The sequence below is a fragment of the Heterodontus francisci genome, chromosome 2 (genome assembly GCF_036365525.1).
Source record: "Heterodontus francisci isolate sHetFra1 chromosome 2, sHetFra1.hap1, whole genome shotgun sequence".
Classification (NCBI taxonomy): Eukaryota; Metazoa; Chordata; class Chondrichthyes; order Heterodontiformes; family Heterodontidae; genus Heterodontus; species Heterodontus francisci.
In genome coordinates this window covers 16,146,260-16,166,831 of record NC_090372.1, presented here as the reverse complement: position 1 = coordinate 16,166,831, position 20,572 = coordinate 16,146,260, and the positions used below count along the sequence as shown (strand labels likewise).

Below are 20,572 nucleotides of genomic sequence, written 5' to 3'. Positions count from 1 at the left end.
AACGGGTGTACAATGAAAGCTATGCTGCCAGTAGAAATATCATGGAGCTGACCACCTGCGTCCTGGACCATTTGGGGGAGTCCTACAGTACTGTGCAGAGCATGTAGCCAAGTTAGTGATGGTCTGCTGCGTCCTCCACAACATCACTATCAGGAGGTACAGCCATTGCCACCAAACATCCAATGGCCATCTCAGAAGGAGGAGACAGGGAGGAAGCATCCAGGACCCCTTTGTTCTAGACGTGCTGATCAGGAGTGCCTATTCAGACTCAGATTTCCTTAGATGATCATCACTTCGCCACCATGGCTCCACTATTCCCACCTTCCTATCCATCTGAGATGCCTCATCACAGCTCCCACTTGACCAAGATCCTGTAATAAAAGAGACCAACAAAATTTTTCCATAATGTCTTTATCCAACAACACATCCAATTAAACAGACATTCATGAACTATTCACCCTTGTGCCTTGTGCCTTCCCTTATTGCCTGTCTTGCAGATGCCTTCGCCTGGCCTAGTGCTCCCAAGCAGCTCTACCCCAATGGCTGCAGCATGGCTGGTGGACAGCTGCCGTCATTCACTGGGGGAGACTGCAGGTGGTCTTCCATAATGCCCTCGAATAGCTGTAGGCCTTGACGGCCCAGCTTCAGACTGCACCACCTCGACATGGGCGGCAGCAGGCTGGCTGGCTGAGAGGCTGCAGCATGGGCATTGGCAGAGTGGCAGATATGAGAGCATGACTGCTGTCTTCCTGAGAGAGGACAAGAAGTTTGTGCTCCGCAGAGCCACTGCCACTCACCAGGGACAGCTTCTGAGCAAATCCTAGTAATCTGTAGGAGGACAGATTGCTGGACTGTCACAAAACCCTGCATGCCCCTTTTAGCACTAACATCCGCAGCCATAATGGCAGTAGTCTGAGCCTGCATGGTAGGAAACATGAATCTCATGACCTCCATCAGAGCTTCCACTGCAGCACTGAGAGGTTGGGTGGCTTCCACCTGCACTGCAGTGGAAATTGAGACAGCGGCCACACCATCAGCAGCTGCACTTCATGCCAGTTAGCAGGATGAGGGTGTGATTTGAGTAGGGGCATAAGGCAGGAACATACCGTCATCTTCAATGTTCTCAGCAACACCTGATGCAGCACGCTCTGTCGCAGCCGGCCCAGTGATGCGGAGCACTGTCTCCTCCGTAGGGCTTAGGTAATGCAGCCGTGCCTGTCCCCTGCCAGTTCTGCTCTGCTCCATTCGATTGTGTGCCACCTTGTCCTGCAAGAGAGGGGGAAGAATATGTTAGCACTATGTTTGGTTGAGGTTCCTGCCGTAGCTGAATAACTGGAGATATGTGGAGGCTATGAGAGTTCATGTGATACTTGCATCATTGGAAATTGTGTTCGGGCAAGGTGGAGCATCTGAATGTTAGGCCAGAGTCCTGCCTGCTAGATACCGCTGATGGGTGAGCAGTGGGGAAGTGGTGCGTTGAACAGTGTGAGAGGTGGATATGAGATGTCCTTTGAGGATGCATTCATTAATCTTGACCACCCGTGTGAGATAATTGAATTTCTTGTGGCACTGCTCCTTGGCCACCTACTCCCATTCCCTTCAAAGGGGGTTCCTTGATGACCTCTTGGCCTCCTGCGGAAACATGGTCTCTCTCTTCCTGTTGACCTCCATCACTAAGGCTTCCAGAACTGCATCTCTGAATCTGGGAGCCCTCTCTCTTTCCTAATGCTTTATTTTTTGCTTCCACCTGTAACCAGTTCCAGTTCAGGCAGTCAGCAATAGCTTCCTTTTAATAAATGCAGCTTCCTTTTAAGAGAGGCAGGTGCCTTATAAGAGCTGGAGGCTAGCTGAAACACATGCTAGCCTCACACACAGCTAAGCCCTCCATTGAGTGTTCAGCCAGCCAGCAGCACAGGTCGTGCTCAGCTGAACGTGTTGCCTGCCTCTGTAGGACCAGGCATGGGCAGTTCACAAATTGCAATTCCCCAAGACCGAAAATGGGAACAGACAAATTTTTAGCCTCTTTTGTTATCTCTCATTAATATTTCTGCCTGAGCATTATCCCCAACAACCTTCCCGCCACCCTTTTTACAGTCTTATTTGTCCTGCTGCTATGACCTTGGCTCCAATCCCTTTCCGGTAGCACAGTTTTTTCCTGCCCAAATACTGGTGCCCATGAAATAGAATATCTCTTTCCAACACCAATTTTTAAGTAATGTTTGTCGCTATGTCAGTTAGCATGTGGCTCGGATAATAATCCTGAGACTACTACCCTGAGGTTCTTTTTAATTTAGCTCCTAGCTCCTGATAATCTCTTAGCAAAACCTTCTGCCTGTTCCTTCCTATGCTTTTGGTCCCAGCATGGACCACAACAACTGGTTCTTCACCTTCCCTTTCCAGGCTGCTTTACATTTTATTGCCAATGGGAAGGAGATTATAGCATACAATGTCTTGTTGCTGCTATTCTTGGGTTTATTGTGCATTACTGAATGCCTGCTGGGTATCACATGATTTTCTTGTTTACTCTATTGCCCACTGCCCCTTCCACCCCTACCCAGGACTGCTTGGTGCCCTGGACAAGGCTAACTTACATTCATGGGCCACCAGAATCGTAGCGAACTGTCAGTGAAACACATTTTTTCTACATGCAAATACTGACTGAGTTGCTGAGTGTTTCTAACATTTCCTGTTTTTGATTTAGCTAACATTAGTGCCACACAGCTGCTAGAAAGCACAAACACTAGGGGGCAGCACTGTGTCAGGTTACACTCCCAACATTCATATACTATAACAGCAACTTATATTTATATAGTTCCTTTCATGTAATAAAACATCCCAAGGCACTTCACAGGACCATTATAAAACAAAATATGACACCAAGGCGATATTAGAGCAGATGACCAAAAGCTTGGTCAGAGGTAGGTTTTAAGGAGTGTCTTAAAGGAGGAAAGTGAGGCAGAGAGACGGAGAGGTATAGGGAGGGTATTCCAGAGCTTAGGGTCTAGGTAACTGAAAGCATGGCTACCAATGGAGGGGTGATTAAAATCAGGGATGTTCAAGCGGTCAGAATTAGTGGAGCGCAGATATCTCAGAGAGTTGTGGGGCTGGAGGAGATTACAGAGACAAGCAGGGTGAGGCAATGAGAGATTTGAAAACAAGGATGAGAATTTTAAAATCAAGACATTGCTTAACGGAAGCCAATGTAGGTCAGCGAGCACAGGGGTGATAGGGGAACGGGACTTGGTGTGAGTTAGGAGACGGGCAGCAGAGTTTTAGATGACCTCAAGTTTATGGAGAGTAAAATGTGGGAGTCCAGCCAGGAGTGCCTTGGAGTAGTCAAGTCTAGAGGTAACAAAGGCATGAATGAAGGTTTCAGCAGCAGGTCAACTGAGATAGGGATGAAACCGGGCAATGTTACAGAGGTGGAAATAGGTGATTTTAGTGATGGCATGAATATGTGTTCATCTTGGGGTCAAATATGACACCGAGGTTGCGAACAGTCTGGTTTAGGCTTAGACTGTTTCCAGGGAGTGATGGAGTCGGTAGCTAGGGAACAGAGTTTAGAGTGGAGACTGAAAGAAAATGGCTTCACTCTTCCTAGTATTTAATTGGAGGATATTTCTGCTCTTCCAGTACTGGATGTCAGATAAGCAGCAGGGAGGAGTTGAGAGAGGTGGTGTTGAGGTAGAACTGTAAAAATGTACATGTAGATGAGAAGAAGGAGGATGCCAAGGATAGATCCTTGAGGGACGGCAGAGGTAATGATCACTACACAATAAAAGAACTTGCATATATATAGCGCCTTTCACGACCTCAGAAGATCAAAATATGTGTTACAGCCAGTGAAGTACTTTTGAAATGCAGTCACTGTTGTAATGTAGGAAACATGACAGGAAATGTGCACACCAATATAGCACATACAGCAATGTGATAATGGCTGGATAATCTTTTTTGAGATTTTGTTTAAGAGATAAATGCTGATCAGAATGCTGGAGTGGACTCCCCTGCTCTTCTTCAGAATAGTGTCATTGAATCCTTCACATCACCTGAGAGCGCAAACAGGGCCTCGGTTTAACGTCTCATCGGAAAGACAAAATTCAAAATAATTGTCTCCACTAGATTTAAACATTATGATGGATGTGCATTTGCCACTGGTTACAAAGCAGCTGAAGCTCAACAAATGAAGACAATAATGAAATCTGAACGACTGAATATTAAAGTGGAGGACAAGCTAAATGATGTGAATGTGGAAACAAAAACGAAATTCTATTTTTCTTGACATTTTCCTTCAGTATATTGTATGACACTTCTTTTTGATTCAAATGTCTTGCAGTTAGATATTGAAATAAGCCACACAGAAGTGAGTGACCGTTCAGTTGTAAATAATGGCCTTTTCAGCCCTGTAAATGATGCTGATTTATGTTTGCATGACTAAAGATGTTGCACGTCCAATGACACAAATTTTCTCTTTCAGAAGTCCCATGTGTGATACTGCATCAACAGATGGACCAAGAATTCAACCTGAAGATGCACCTGCGCAACCGATGCAAGATGCAGAGATTAATTTGTTGAAGTGTGGAGAACTTACGTAAGTAGCACTCAAAAGTTTTGCAGCTAGATCGGAACATAGAAATGTACAAGAACAGAACATTACACTCCATCTAGCTGGTCCCAGTCTCGAAGAAATGTCATAACCTCTGGCATATCCTATATTCATACCCTCTTTCAAATTTTTTCTCCAGCTGTTGAACCAACACTCATTTGAATATGCCTCCCTTGGGTAAAGTCTAAATGATATTTTAACTTTACTTTTCTATTAGAAGTTATGCCGTCTTGTTGACCTCCACACTGAGAAAACCACCTTTTATTGCCACATCCTTTCTAAAACCATCCTGAATAAAACCTTCCCTTCCTTGCCAAGTTCCTTAAGCACGTTGTTTCCACCCAGTTCTATGCTAAGCTCTCCAGCAATTCCCTCTCCACTTTATTTTCTGACCTGCCACAACACTGATACTGCCCTGGTCGAAAACCAAACATGGCATACTGTCCGTCTTCATCAACCTCTTTCCATCATTAACAGAGTTAATCATTCCATCCTCCTGCACTAAATATCTTTCATGTTCCACCTCAGTCAGGCTACCCTCGTCAGGTTGCTTTCCACTCCCACATGATCTCAACCTGAGTAGCCCAACATTCCATTCTTGGTCTCCCTACCTTTCTTCATTTACTTCTTCCTCCTCGGTGATCCACGAGTGTGAGGTTAGTTTCCATAAATTTGCAAAATAGACTAGCTCTAACGCTACAACACCACTCTTGACTCCACGACCACCTCAGTGCTGCCAGGTTATTTGTCCAATGTGAAGTCAAGGATCAGACAGAACTGCATTCAGCTGAACATAGGAAGACTGAAGGCAACCTACGAAGCTCTGAACAAAATCTTCATACCCTTAACCCAATTTCTTTCCCAGCCCAGTTGCTCACTTGTGCTGAACCAGTGGAGTCCTGTTCAGCCCTCAGCTAAGGCTCAAATTGCACATTCTATGCAGGAACTCCTCCACCTTCACAAGATTACTAGCCTCCACCCCCAGCTCACTCTTGCTTCTACCCATTACCATACTTCCATTTGGTCCAATCTGGATTCTTCCAAGATCAGTTACAAAGAACAAAGAACAGTACAGCACAGGAACAGGCCATTTGGCCCTCCAAGCCTGCGCCGATCTTGATGCCTGCCTAAACTAACACCTTCTGCACTTCCAGGGCCCATATCCCTCTATTCCCTTCCTATTCATGTATTTGTCAAGATGTCTCTTAAACGTCGCTATCGTATCTGCTTCCACCACCTCCCATGGCAGCAGGTTCCAGGCACTCACCACCCACTGTGTAAAAAACTTGCCTCGCACATCCCCTCTAAACTTTGCCCCTCGCACCTTAAACCTATGTCCCCTAGTAACTGACTCTTCCACCCTGGGAAAAAGCTTCTGACTATCCACTCTGTCCATGCCGCTCATAACTTTGTAAACCTCTATCATGTCACCCCTCCACCTCCGTCGTTCCAGTGAAAACAATCCAAGTTTTTCCAACCTCTCCTCATAGCTAGCCCTCCAGACCAGGCAATGTCCTGGTAAACCTCCTCTGTACCCTCTCCAAAGCCTCCACGTCCTTCTGGTAGTGTGGCGACCAAAATTGCACGCAATATTCTAAGTGTGGCCTAACTAAGGTTCTGTACAGCTGCAACATGACTTGCCAATTTTTATACTCTATGCCCCGGCCGATGAAGGCAAGCATGCCGTATGCCTTCTTGACTACCTTATCCACCTGCGTTGCCACTTTCAGTGACCTGTGGACCTGTACGCCCAGATCTCTCTGCCTGTCAACACACCTAAGGGTTCTGTCATTTACTGTATACCTCCCACCTGCATTAGACCTTCCAAAATGCATTACCTCACATTTGTCCGGATTAAACTCCATCTGCCATTTCTCCGCCCAAGTCTCCAACCTATCTATATCCTGCTGTATCCTCTGACAATCCTCATCATTATCCGCAACTCCACCAACCTTTGTGTCGTCTGCAAACTTACTGATCAGACCAGCTACATTTTCCTCCACATCATTTATATATACTGCAAACAGCAAAGGTCCCAGCACTGATCCCTGTGGAACACCACTAGTCACATCCCTCCATTCAGAAAAACACCCATCCACTGATACCCTCTGTCTTCTATGACTGAGCCAGTTCTGTATCCATCTTGCCAGCTCACCTCTGATCCCGTGTGACTTCATCTTTTGTACCAGTCTGCCATGCGGGACCTTGTCAAAGGCTTTACTAAAGTCCATATAGATAACATCCACTGCCCTTCCCTCATCAATCATCTTCGTCACTTCCTCAAAAAACTCAATCAAATTAGTAAGACACGACCTCCCCTTCACAAAACCATGCTGCCTCTCGCGAATAAGTTTGTTTGTTTCCAATGGGAGTAAATCCTGTCCCAAATAATCCTCTCTAATAGTTTCCCTACCACTGACGTAAGGCTCACCGGCCTATAATTTCCTGGATTATCCTTGCCACCCTTCTTAAACAAAGGAACAACATTGGCTATTCTCCAGTCCTCTGGGACCTCACCTGTAGCCAATGAGGATGCAAAGATTTCTGTCAAGGCCCCAGCAATTTCTTCCTTTGCCTCCCTCAGTATTCCAGGGTAGATCCCTGGGGACTTATCTACCTTAATGCTTTGTAAGACACCCAACACCTCCTCCTTTTTGATAATGAGATGACTGAGACTATCTGCACTCCCTTCCCTAGGCTCATCATCCACCAAATCCTTCTCTTTGGTAAATACTGATACAAAGTACGAATTTAGCACCTCGCCCATTTCCTCTGGCTCCACACATAGATTCCCGTCTCTGTCCTTGAGTGGGCCAACCCTTTCCCTGGTTACCCTATTGCTCTTTATATATGTATAAAAAGCCTTGGGATTTTCCTTAATCCTGTTTGCCAATGACTTTTCATGACCCCTTTTAGCCCTCCTAACTCCTTGCTTAAGTTCCTTCCTACTGTCTTTATATTCCTCAAGTGCTTCATCTGTTCCTAGCCTTCCAGCCCTTACAAATGCTTCCTTTTTCTTTTTGACTAGGCTCACAATACCCCGTGTTATCCAAGCTTCCCGAAACTTGCCAAACTTGTCTTTCTTCCTCACAGGAACATGCTGGTCTTGGATTCTAATCAGCTGACGTTTGAAAGACTCCCACATGTCAGATGTTGATTTACTCTCAAACAGCCGCCCCCAATCTAAATTCTTCAGTTCCTGCCTAATATTGTTATAATTAGCCTTCCCCCAATTTAGCACCTTCACCCGAGGACTACTCTTATCCTTATCCACAAGTACCTTAAAACTTATGGAATTATAGACACTGTTCCCGAAATGCTCCCCCACTGAAACTTCGACCACCTGGCCGGGCTCATTCCCCAATATCAGGTCCAGAATGGCCCCATCCCTAGTTGGACTATCTACATACTGTTTCAAGAAGCCCTCCTGGATGCTCCTCACAAATTCTGCCCCATCCAAGCCCCTTGCTCTAAGTGAGTCCCAGTCAATATAGGGGAAGTTAAAATCGCCCACCACCACAACCCTGTTACCTTTACATCTTTCCAAAATCTGTCTACATATCTGCTCCTCTACCTCACGCTGGCTGTTGGGAGGCCTGTAGTAAACCCCCAACATCGTGACTGCACCCTTCCTATTCCTGAGCTCCACCCATATTGCCTCGCTGCATGACCCCTCTGAGGTGTCCTCCCGCAGTACAGCTGTGATATTCGCCTTAACCAGTAATACAACTCCCCACCCCTTTTACATCCCCCTCTATCCCGCCTGAAGCTTCTAAAGCCTGGAACATTTAGCTGCCAATCCTGCCCTTCCCTCAACCAAGTCTCTGTAATAGCAACAACATCATATTTCCAAGTACTAATCCAAGCTCTAAGTTCATATGCCTTACCTATTATACTTCTCGCATTGAAATAAATGCACTTCAGACCACCAGTCCCGCTGTGCTCAGGAACATCTCCCTGCCTGCTCTTCCTCTTAGTCCTACTGGCCTTATTTACTATGTCCTCCTCATTTATTTCACTAGCTGTCCTACTGCTCTGGTTCCCACCCCCCTGCCACACTAGTTTAAACCCTCCCGAGTGACACTAGCAAACCTTGCATCCAGGATATTAGTGCCCCTCCAGTTTAGATGCAACCCGTCCTTCTTGTACAGGTCCCATCTGTCCCTGAAGAGAACCCAATGGTCCAGATATCTGAAACCCTCCCTTCTACACCAGCTGCTCAGCCACGTGTTTAGCTGCACTATCTTTCCATTTCTAGCCTCACTGGCACGTGGCACAGGGAGTAATCCAGAGATTACAACCCTAGAGGTCCTGTTTTTTAACTTACTACCTAACTCCCTAAACTCCCCCTGCAGGACCTCATCACTCTTCCTGCCTATGTCATTGGTACCGATGTGTACCACAACCTCTGGCTCTTCACCCTCCCCCTTCAGAATGCCCCCTGTCCGTTCAGAGACATCCTTGACCTTGGCACCAGGGAGGCAACATACCAGTCCTGGAGTCTCTTTCACGTCCACAGAAGTGCCTGTCTGTGCCCCTGACTATAGAGTCCCCTATAACTGTTGCTCTTCTGCGCTTTGTCCCTCCCCGCTGAACAACAGTGCCAGCTGTGGTGCCACTGCTTTGGCTGCTGCTGTTTTCCCCTGATAGGCCATCCCCCCCAACAGTATCCAAAACGGTATACTTGTTAGAGAGGGGGATAGCCACAGGGGATTCCTGCACTGACTGCCTGCCCCTTATAGCAGTCACCCATCTATCTGCCTGCACCTTGGGTGTAACCACTTCTCTAAAACTCCTGTCTTTGACGCTTTCCGCCACCTGCATGCTCCTAAGTGCATCCAGTTGCCGCTCCAACTGATCCATGCACATCATCAGCTATGAAAATGAACACCTCAGTATTTCCTGCAATGCCTGGAACAGACTGTAACAAATTCTATCAATGTTGAAAACACCCAAAACACTTTGAACAAGGGAAAAGAAAAAAAAAGGAACAGAAAAGGGAAGGATTGAGGGAGATTCAGAAGAATGACCAAAAGCTTGTTTTTTTTAAAGAAGAGAAAGATGTGGAGAGAGATATTTGGGTAGGAAGTTCCAGGCAGGAGAGACAAGGCAACTGAAGGTTCTGCCATCTGTGGTGGGACAAAGTATAGGGTGTTGTACAAAAGGCCAAACTCAGAGAACCAAAAGATGTTGGAAGTGATATAAGTCTGGAAGACGTTGCAGAAGCAGGGTGTGGTAAGGCAGTGGAGATATTTGAAGATGAGGACAATAATTTTAACTTTAATGCTGGGGAACTGGGAACTAATGTAAGTCAGTCAGCAGGATGTAGGTGATGGATGTGGACTTAATGCAGAACGAGCAACAACTTCTATGCTGGACGTCCGCTACCCACAATATTGCATTGGGCTCCTCCGTAAGCGTCCAAGGCTCACGCTGCAAGTATTTAAAAGCCTCGATATAATATTTAAATAGAAGTCCTACACTTGTTGTAGGATTCTTTGGTGAAATTGGTTTGCCCCAACTCCTGACTTGTCAGGTGATAAACTTGTGATGCGAAGGGGCAGGAAGGACCCTGCAGCACCTCAGGTTGGAGGGCTCATCCACAGGTTAATTACTGGTTTGTCGATTTAGGCAGCTGTTTAACTTCAGAGCATTTTTCTGTCTTCTGCAATTGATTTGTGCCTTCTACTAACATCTTTTTGCTGGACTGTTTTTATCCACCTTCAAAACAGTTTTATTACTGTCATCAGTAGTGTTGTGCCTTTGGAAGACAGGCAGGAGCAGACAAGATAGGAGAGAGCAGGAGCACCTAGAAGGGAAGAGCTGTGCAGGATATAATATCCACAGCAGGTCTTAAGAAAGTAATTCTCCTACCTTAATTTCGCTGATGGGCAATGTATCTTGCACCTTTGGTTTATCAAGGAGACTATCACTGAGCTATGTCACCCTGCTGCAGCCACTAGTTGAGGCTTGAACTAGGGCATGGACAGCACTGTCTGTGGCTGTCAAGGTCTCTGTGGTCCTCTAAGATGTTCCAGATTGCAGCAGGTGATATCAGTGACATATCACAGTTTGCAGACCACTGCTGTATCAGGAAGGTCACTGAGGCTCACTACACTAGAACAAACAGCCACATTATTTTCCCAATGGGCAGAGTGAAGCAGCAGAAGTGAGCACTAGGCCGCACCTGCGGCTGACTTGTCCCATTTACTGTGTTTGAAGCAGGCTTGGTGTTCCTTGAAACTGGTGTGTAGGCTGCGGCCTGTTTCCCTGATGTAGATGAGTCCACGGTTGCTTGGTATGCTGTAGGTTCCTGGTTTGTTGTGAGATGATTTCTCGTCTTTGTGGGTGTGAAGGATGGAGTAGAGCTTCTTGGATGACTTGTATCGGACTTCTATGTCCAGTGACTTGAGTATATGTTGTAGTCTGTGCAAGGTGGAGCTGATGTGCAGGAGGATGACTCTTGTCTTGGTTGAGGTAGTTGTTTCGGTGTGAGTAACAGCTGGATTTATGTTACCTAGAGCAATATGTTGCAGAAGCTACCGGGAACAGGCTATTTTAGATCTAGTAATGTGTAATGAGTTAGGATTAATAAGAGATATCGTAGTTAAGGATCCTCTAGGAGGCAGCGATCACAACATGGTAGAATTTCAAATTCTGTTTGTGGGTGAGCAACTCGGGTCTCAAACCAGTGTCCTCAACGTAAACAAGGACAATTACGGAGGTATGAAGAAAGAGTTGTCTAAAGCGGGCTGGGAAAATAGACTAAGGGGAAGGTCAGTGGATGAGCAGTGGCAGACATTTAAGCAGATATTTCATAAGGCTGAGCAAAATTTATCCAGGTCAAAAAGAAGGACTCAATGAGAAGGATGAACCACCCGTGGTTAACAAAGGCGGTGCAGTTCTGAGACAAGTAGAATATCAGTAATAAACCTGAAACTCAAGAATCCAAACCAGAATATACTCCCCCTCTCCAATTTCTTCTGTAGCCCTCATTTGTTCTGAGCAGAAACTTGAATAACTGAACAGTAATATGGTCATGCAAATCAGAGATCAATGTCCTAACAAAAGGAGTCTGAACATTGGTATTGCTGCTAGTTTTCCTCCTGTCACAAAATTCTCTTGAAGTTTAAAGAAAGGAACAACACTTAATTCTGTTAAACTTGGTAGGCACAAAGTAATATAACTTACACTGATTACTGTGTGGGCGATTTCTGAAGGCTTCTGCTGCCCTTATGCTAACTCGCATCAAGCTCCGTTCACCCATCACCCCTGTGCACACTGACCTACATTGGTTTACAGTCCGACAACGCCTCAATTTTAAAACTCTCATTCTTGTTTTCAGATCCCTCTGTGCTCTTTGTATCTCTATCTCTGTAACCTCCTCCAGCCCTACAAACCACCCAGTTCACTGTGCTCCTCCAATTCTGGTCTGTTGTGCATCCCTGATTTTAATCACTCCATCATTGCCAGCAGTGCATTCCGCTGCCCAGGCCCTAAGCACACTGGAATTCACTCCATTAACTTCTCCATGCTTCTACCTCCTTCTTTAAGACGCTGCTTAAAAACTGCCTCTTTGACCAAACTTTTGGTCACTTGTCCTAATATCACCTTGTGTGGCTCAGTGTCAAATTTTGTTGATAATGCTCCTGCGAAGCGCCCTGGAATGTTTTACTGTTTTAAAAGCACAATTAATTGCAATTTGTTGGAAGTGCAAATTTATTTGCTTTTCCATTTTAGGCTCAGGATACCCCTCACGGTGGATGAGATTAGACAGTTTGGAGACAGCAATAGAGAGCTTTTCGTTAAGTCCAGTTGCTATAGTCTCATCCCTGTTGCTGTTGAAGAGTGTGGTTTGACCATTAGCTGGATCTTTTCTTCCGATCCAAAGAGCATCTCATTTAGCGTTGTTTATCAAGAATCTGAAGAAACAACCTGTGAACAGTGCAAGGTAATGGGAGCTACACTGTCATATAGAATTGTTATTTATACTGCTAATCTGTGCCAAATTTGACATCTGTTTCTAAGATTAATTTCAAATGCAGAATTAAAGTTAAAATAATAGCAATGTAAACAGCACAAAGTTAAAGTTTCATATTTCTAATTTTATATTATAATTATCAAAACTTATAAATAATTTTTTCTCATTTTGTATGGTATATTTACTCTGTATAATTAAAAGTCTTAGGGGTAAGTAGAATGCTGGAGTTCTTCCCATCTCCCCTGTAATTTCAGCCAAAGATTGGTGGAAAGTCCAGAAAAATGGCAAAACTGGATGTTTATGATGTTCGTCTTATTGCTGAGCTATGACAGGAGGTTGAAAAATACCCGCAGAAGTTCCAGTCACTTGTTGTGCCCCTCAAAGATGTCATACCTCAAAGACATCCTTCTTTCGTCGATGAACAATAGATGTTGAGTGAACCATGCCGATTAGCTTAAATATCCAAGCAAATATGAACTGATCAAAAACTTATTCCATTTTTTAAACAAATGTGAAATAGTGCTGATCATTAGCCAGTAACAGCACAGAACCAAGCAATCAAATTTTGGCCATTTTGTTGTCAAAGTTACCATTCACAAACCAGCAAATACCGCATAACTGGCCAACCGGGTCACCCAAACAAATTCAGGTGTTTTTTAGCAGCTTTCTGAACTACCACATAAATATATCCATAACAAGTAGGTTTATAATGTATGATCAACGTTAAAAAATTGTGTGTACTTCCAATCTGTACAGTGACTTCCTGAGGTTTGTTTTTTTGATATTTTTTGTCTGCCTTTTCCAATTATAAATTCCTATGTCAACTTTTATAACAGATTGTGCCTATGTAAACTCGTCATCCTATGATTGTGAATTCAGTCCACCACGTTCCCACAAATTGCTCGAAATACTTGCAGAAAACACATTTTGTCTCTTTTTTCTCAGCAACTGAAATTTCTGATATCCAAAATGAGCAACAAATTCCATATTTCACAATTCCTTTTCGTCTCATGGGATGTGGGTGTCACTGGCAAGGCCAGCATTTGTTGTCCATCCCAAATTGTCCTTGAGAAGGTGGTGGTGAGCTGCCTTCTTGAACCTCTGCAGTCCATCTGGTGCAGGTACACCCACAGTGCTGTTAGGGAGGGAATTCCAGGATTTTGATCCAGTGACAGTGAAGGAATGGCAATATATTTCAAATCAGGATGGCACGTGGCTTGGAGGGGAGCTTGCAGATGGTGGTGTTTCCATGTGTCTGCTGCCCCTGCCCTTCTAGGTGGAAGAGGTCATGGGTTTGGAAGGTGCTGTTGGAGGAAGTGTGATGTGTTGCTGCAGTGCATCTTGTATATTGTACACACTGCTGTCACTGTGCGTCAGTGGTGGAGGGAGTGAATGTTTAAGGTAGTGGATGGGGTGCCAGTCAAGCGGGCTGCTTTGTCCTGGATGGCATCGATCTTCCAGAGTGTTGTTGGAGCCGCACTCATCCAGGCAAGTGGAGAGTATTCCATCACACTCCTGACTTGTGCCTTGTAGGTGGTGGACAGGCTTTGGGAAGTCAGGAGGTGGGATACGCGCCATAGAATTCCCAGCCTCTGACCAGCTTTTGTAGCCACAGTATTTATTTGGCTGCTCCAGTTCAGTTTCTGGTCAATGTTAACACCCAAGATGTTGATAGCGGGGGATTCAGCGATGGTAATACAGTTAAATGTCAAGGGGAGATGGTTAGATTCTCTCATGTTGGAGATGCTCATTGCCTGGCTCATGTGTGGTGCAAATGTTACTTGCCACTTATCAGCCAAAGCCTGAATGTTGTCCAGGTCTTGCTGCACATGGGCACAGACTGCTTCAGTATCTGAGGAGTCACGAATGGTGCTGAACATTGTGCAATCATTAGCGAACATCCCAACTTCTGACCTTATAATGGAGGGAAGGTCATGGATGAAGCAGCCAAAGATGGTTGGGCCTAGGACACTACCCTGAGGAACTCCTGCAGCAATGTTCAGGTGGCTGAGATGATTGACCTCCAACATCCACAACTATCTTCCTTTGTGCTAGGTATGACTCCAACCAGTGGTGCGTTTTCCACTCATTCCCATTGCCTGTAATGAGGTCAGGAGCCAAGTGGCCCTGGCAGAACCCAAACTGAGCATCGGTGAGTAGGTTGCTGCAGTTTTATGTGGCATTTGATAGCACTGTCGACGACACCTTCCATCACTTTGCTGATGATCGAGAGTAGACTGATGGGGCGGTAATTGGCTGGATTGGATTTGTCCTGCTTTTTGTGGACAGGACATACCTGGGCAATTTTCCACATTGTCGGGTAGATGGAAGTGCTGTAGCTGTACTGGAATGGCTTGGCTAGGGACGCAGCTAGAACTGCAGCACAAGTCTTAAATAAATGTATCCATTGAGTTGTCTTTGTGTTTTTAATGACTTTGTTAAAAGTTTTTAACCTGAAGGCCTTAGTCTCTACCAAAAGCCTGGTTTCAAACTTGATATTCAACTTAATATTTTTTAGTTATGATGCAGTCAGCTGAATTTGGATTTTGCAATCAAAGCATATGTAGTATCTTAATCTCCAGGATGCATCATGACTGTTGAGGCAGCAATGCTGATGAAATACTTTTATGAAGTTTTATGAAGTCAAATGTTTTTCTTTATTATTTGAAGAAAAGCTGCTGGATAATTTTCGAAATCTATATTCAGATAAAATTTAAATTCAGTTTTTTCAATAGAGAAGGTATATGCTTGTTTTTAATCAGGAATGGGATAATTTTGACTGGGTGATGATGTAAAACAGGAAATATAAATTCAACCATCCGTTATACATGTCCCAAGACTCCCAAACTCCGGCTTCCTCTCCGTAGTGATTTCAGATCAAAGAAACTCCATACTGCCAAACCCCAGCAGCCACACTGCAGCAATGTCAACCTCCTACCAATAGCAGGACTGCCTCAAGTGCAGCTAAACCATATTCTGTCTCCCCAGTACTGCTGAATACTGGATATCTCCCTTCAGCATTTTGAACGCCATCAAACTACATATTCTCAAATTTAAAATGAGAAGGGATAAAAATTAAATACATATGTTAAAGGCAATAAAAACAGCAAATAGAAAGGCCATTCATTGACAACCTGCACAGAATAATGGATGGAGTTGTGAAATTTAATCCCCAGAGCAGCAATATAAATCTCCAGTCGCCTAGAAATTAGAACACAGTATGCTAGGTATTTCCACTGCTCGACAGACACCTGAGCTTCCAATATGGCGGCAGAAAGTAGGCCCTCATTTTGAGGCAGAAGAGTGCCACCCCCCCCCCCCCCCTCCCCCCACGCGTCCCCATCCCATATTGTATTGGGCTTCTCCTAGGTGTTGGGAGCATATGCCAGAACTATTTAATGTCATGAATAATGTATTCAAAGAAGGGTCCTGCAGTTGCTATAGGATCCTTCTCTGATATTGGGCTTTCCCAGAGTCTGACCCACCACATGCTAAACTGGTCCATTGACTCGTGGTGCTAAAAGGCAGGAAGGACCCGCCTCCAGCGCTATTTAAAGGCATCATGTTGTACCTACAGGTTAATTGCAAGTTTGTCATTTTAGGCTGCCTGTTAAGTTCTCAGCATTTCAGACATCATGAGGTGGGTGGGAGTCAAATGGTGTGGGTGTTGGCCTATCATGGGTGGGTTGGGTGTCAGCCAATCATGTGGAGGTAAGCTTGTTGGGCTGGAAGGAAATACTCCTTATTCTTTCAGCTTTCGTACAGTAAAAATTAAAAAGTTAAGTAAAAGTGGAGGCACTCGGCCTTGGTGACTGGGTTGTAGTCGGGTTTGATAATTTTAAAATGTTTGGCTTCCCACCCATCCCTGTCCCACATGTCCTTGGTTGCTGAAGGTAAGGACATTGCAATACTTTGAGAATTCACAAGAAGCTGAAAATGCTCATCGTGTGCATTTCCCAGCTCTTACCAAACATCTGTTGCCGCTATGCCCCCAACCTCACAATCCCCCACAGCCTCTTCTGCGTTGATGATGTCAAAGGCTTCTTCTTCCTATGGACTCAGTTTTGAGTGTTGGCACTCCTACACTCATCAATGGGTCTGATGGCTTGCTCCTACCTCTATTTCTTCCATTCTTATGTTCTAAGACGAACAAAATATTGACCTTAATCTACTGGAGGCTGGAATACAAAGAGGTAGAATTTCTCTTATAGTTATATAATTGGTTAGACCCCATCTGGAATACTGTGTTCAGTTCTGGGTGTCAACCTCAGGAGGGATATATTGGCCTTAGATGGGGTGCAACCCAGATTTACCAGAAAGATGTATTATCAGAACAGGTTGAAAAGGAAATTTTTTATCCCCCAAGTGTAGAAGATGAAGGGTGATCTAGTTGAGGTGTTTAAGATGATGAAAGGATTTTCTAGGGTAGATTTAGAGAAACAGTTTCCCCTGTTAGAGGAGTCTAGGACAAGGGAGCATAACCTTAAAATTCGAACTAGGCAATTCAAGGGTAATATCAGTATGCACTTGGCCACACAAAGGGTAGGGGAAATCTGGAATACTGTCCCCCAAAAAACTGTTGAGACCAGGTCAGTTGAAAATTTCAAAACTGAGATTGATAGGTTTTTGTTAGGTATGGATATTAAGAGTTATAGACTCAAGGTGGGTAGATGGAGTTAAGTTCCAGATTTTTATATACTAATTGAATGACAGAACAGGCTTGAGAGGCTGAATGGCTTACTGTTCCTTTACCAATGGGAAGAAAATCAAGCCCTTAGTGTTAAATATAACGTTTCATTATTAAAGTTAATTATTTGTATTCACATGTTAACTGAAGCTGGAAGTCTCAGCTTGATTATAGTCCTAACCAGAAGTTATGTCAACAGGGGAAACATTCGATAAATCAAGTTCTGCTTTTTATTGTGTAACATTTTTCACAAATTCTTTAAATATGAAATTGCATCTGGTATACTTAGGGGTGGAACTCACCTAATCCAAGCTCATGAGAAAGCAGAACTTGCTTACCATTCTCGTCCTGCAAACCCCTTGGGTTAGTTGTATAAACACTCTTTAAGTTAATAATCATTGCAGCTCTCATTTTTGGAAAAAAACGTGCAGGTGTAAATTTTGGGAATAAAACATTTATTTCCCAGTTCACATCCACTGTTGCTTGAATATGGTTATCAGAAATGCAAGGAGCATTTGAAACTCTAAACAGTAAGAGGACATATGGCTAAGACCTTGGTTTAAACTGTTGAAACAAATTTTTTTTTTTCTTTGGGTGACACAGATAGCAAACTTATTTGTTATGTGCAGGCAGTATTTCCACAGAGTTCCATTAAATTCAATTTAGGATAGGACAATCTATTTGTTACAGCTGGAGATTTGTTAATAACGGGTGCATTGAAAGTGGTGGCGACGATAAAAACAGGTAAGTATACCTGCACTAATGATTGCTTCTTTAAGATATTCATATTCAGTATGGGAAACCTAAGAAATGCAGAAAATGTTAAGAATTGGGAAAGACTATTTGTACCAATAGGTCTGTCCTGTCATTGCTGCCAGTCACAAAATAACTGCCTCAAAATAGAATAGTTCCAGGAAAGATTAAAATAGTTTGCATTTTCTGTTTGAGTCAAAATTAAATTCGAACAGAAAACTAACGGTGACTACAATGTCTGATCCTTTGGTTTATGGAATATACATACAGGGAATTAATAGAATTATTGGAAGAAACATGTGTTATTTCTTTGTCATTTTCATTTTTAATTGATATTGATTACTTTAGTGCAGTTGAGGGAGTGCTGCATTGTCCCAACTGCTGAGTTTTGGATGAGATTTTAAACTGAGTCCCCATCCCTGTCCAGCTGGATGTGAAATATCCCATGACACTATTCAACAACACCAACAATCTTATATAGCGCCTTTGACATAATATGTCCAAATACGCTTCACAAGAGTATCATCAGACAAAACTTGACACTCAGCCAAAGGAGGAACTATTAGGACAGGTGACCAAATGTTTGATTAAAGAGATATGTTTTGAGGAGAGAAAGGTGGGGAGGAAATTCCAAAGCTTAGGACCTAGACAGCCGAAGGTACAGCTGTCAATGGTGGGTGATGCACACGAGGCCAGAGTTGGAGGAATGGAGACTTCTCAACGGTTTGTAGATTTGGAGGAGGTAGGGAGATAGGAAAGGGAACAGCAGTAGCAGAGAGGCAGTGATGTAATGGTAATGTCACTAGAATAGTAGTCCAGAAGCCTAGGCTAGTGCTCTGGGGACATGTGTTCAAATCCCACCATGGCAGATGGTGAAATTTGAATTCAATTAATAAATCTAGAATTAAAAAGCCAGTCTAATAATGACCATGAAACCATTGTCGATTATTGTAAAAGCCCATCTGGTTCACGAATGCCCGTTAGGTAAGGAAATCTGCCGTCCTTAACTGGTCTGGCCTACTTATGACTCCAGATCCACAGCAATATGGTTGACTCTTAAATGCCCTCTGAAATGACCTAGCAAGCCACTCAGTTCAAGGGCAATTAGGGATGGACAATAAATGCTGGCCTAGCCAGCGACACCCACATCCCATGAGAACAAATCTTTTAAACGGTGGATAGATTTTAACACAAGTTTGAAAAATCCTAAATCAAGATGTTACTGGACCGGGAGCCAGTGTAGGTCAGCAAGGACAGAGGTGATAGATGAATAGAACTTGGTACAAGTTAGGTTGCAGACACCAATGTTTTGGATGAGCTCAGGTTTATAGAGGGTGGAAAATGGGAGACTGGTCGGCAGAACATTGGAATAGTTGAGTTTAGACGTAACAAAAGCATGGATGAGTGTTTCAGCAGCAGATGGGCTGAGGCGGGGCAGAGACGGGCAATGTTACAGAGGTGGAAGTAGATGGTCTTCATGATGGAGAGGACATGGGGCCAGTATCTCAACTTGGTCTGAGACTGGAGCCAAGGAGGGGGATGGAATCGATGGTGAGGGAAAGAAATTCATGGCAAAAAGAATGGCTGCAATCTTGCCAAGTGGGCATCCATCATGAGCAAGCCCAACTTCTGAACCAAACTATGGCATTAGAATTTTATATTGTAAATATTAATGGACTTATTGTGTTGGTTTTTAATCTTTTTGGTATCACAAACTGCCATATGGGTTTCAGAGAATGTGGATATCTTATAAAACAGCAGGTATTTTTGTAACTGGCTGGTTTTGTTCACAAAGGCATTATTTCAAAATTGACATGATTCAGCAAAATTAAGAAAAATGCAATGATATAAATGTAATACTCCTGCATATTCAGCAAGCAATAAAGGTTTCATCACTAGAATTGTGACCCACAGGATCATGTGCTTTATACTTGCCATTCTATTCAAATTCTACCCATTTGCGAATTGAACCACTTCCTTTCGTGCCTAATATCAATCAGTGGTAAGCAATCTCAGCAGACATAGCATACTCTGACCTCTAACCTCAAAAACATAAATAATTCAAACACTGCACCGGCTAAATAAAGAAACCAAAAAAACCTTGACACAAATTCACATTTTTGACAATCAAATTTTTGCAAATGAAAATAGAACCTTCCATTAAGTGTTTTTATTTAAATGATAAATGACCCAAAAATCCAGCAGCTGGAATGCCAGCAGATATACCAGAGTTTGCAGGTTTAGAGAAGGGCACCTCATTTGCAGGCCAGCTGGCATCTGTGCCAGTGACTACCGTATGCACCCAGAAGAGGGTGCCCAGGCTACCCTCACATGGACCTCCCCTACCCAGGAGGACCCACTTACACCCATCTAGAGGCTGATACGCCTCATCTTTCTTGGCATGCTAGCTGCTAGTAATACAGCAGATCATTTCTGAGGTAGTGAAATAGGAATTCCCGGTGTAGGAAGTCTCCTCCCCCCTTGGCATCATTGGCCTTGTAATAACATCAACAACTTTAATTTATATAGTGCCCTTAAAAAGTCCCAA

The 20,572-nt window shown here is 43.9% G+C and overlaps 1 protein-coding gene across 6 annotated transcripts in view; it reads left to right on the top strand.

Moving 5' to 3' along the window:
• fyco1a (FYVE and coiled-coil domain autophagy adaptor 1a) overlaps positions 1-20,572 on the top strand; it is a 225,776-nt gene that overhangs the window by 187,773 nt on the left and 17,431 nt on the right. For all 6 annotated transcript variants that reach the window (XR_010977255.1, XM_068054938.1, XM_068054896.1 and 3 more), the window contains 2 exons: positions 4,475-4,588; positions 12,344-12,554. Coding sequence is in view for 5 of the 6 variants with exons in the window: in XM_068054938.1 (XP_067911039.1) it covers positions 4,475-4,588; positions 12,344-12,554 (325 nt within the window). In the remaining variant the exon portion in view is untranslated. The remainder of the gene's footprint in view (positions 1-4,474; positions 4,589-12,343; positions 12,555-20,572) is intronic.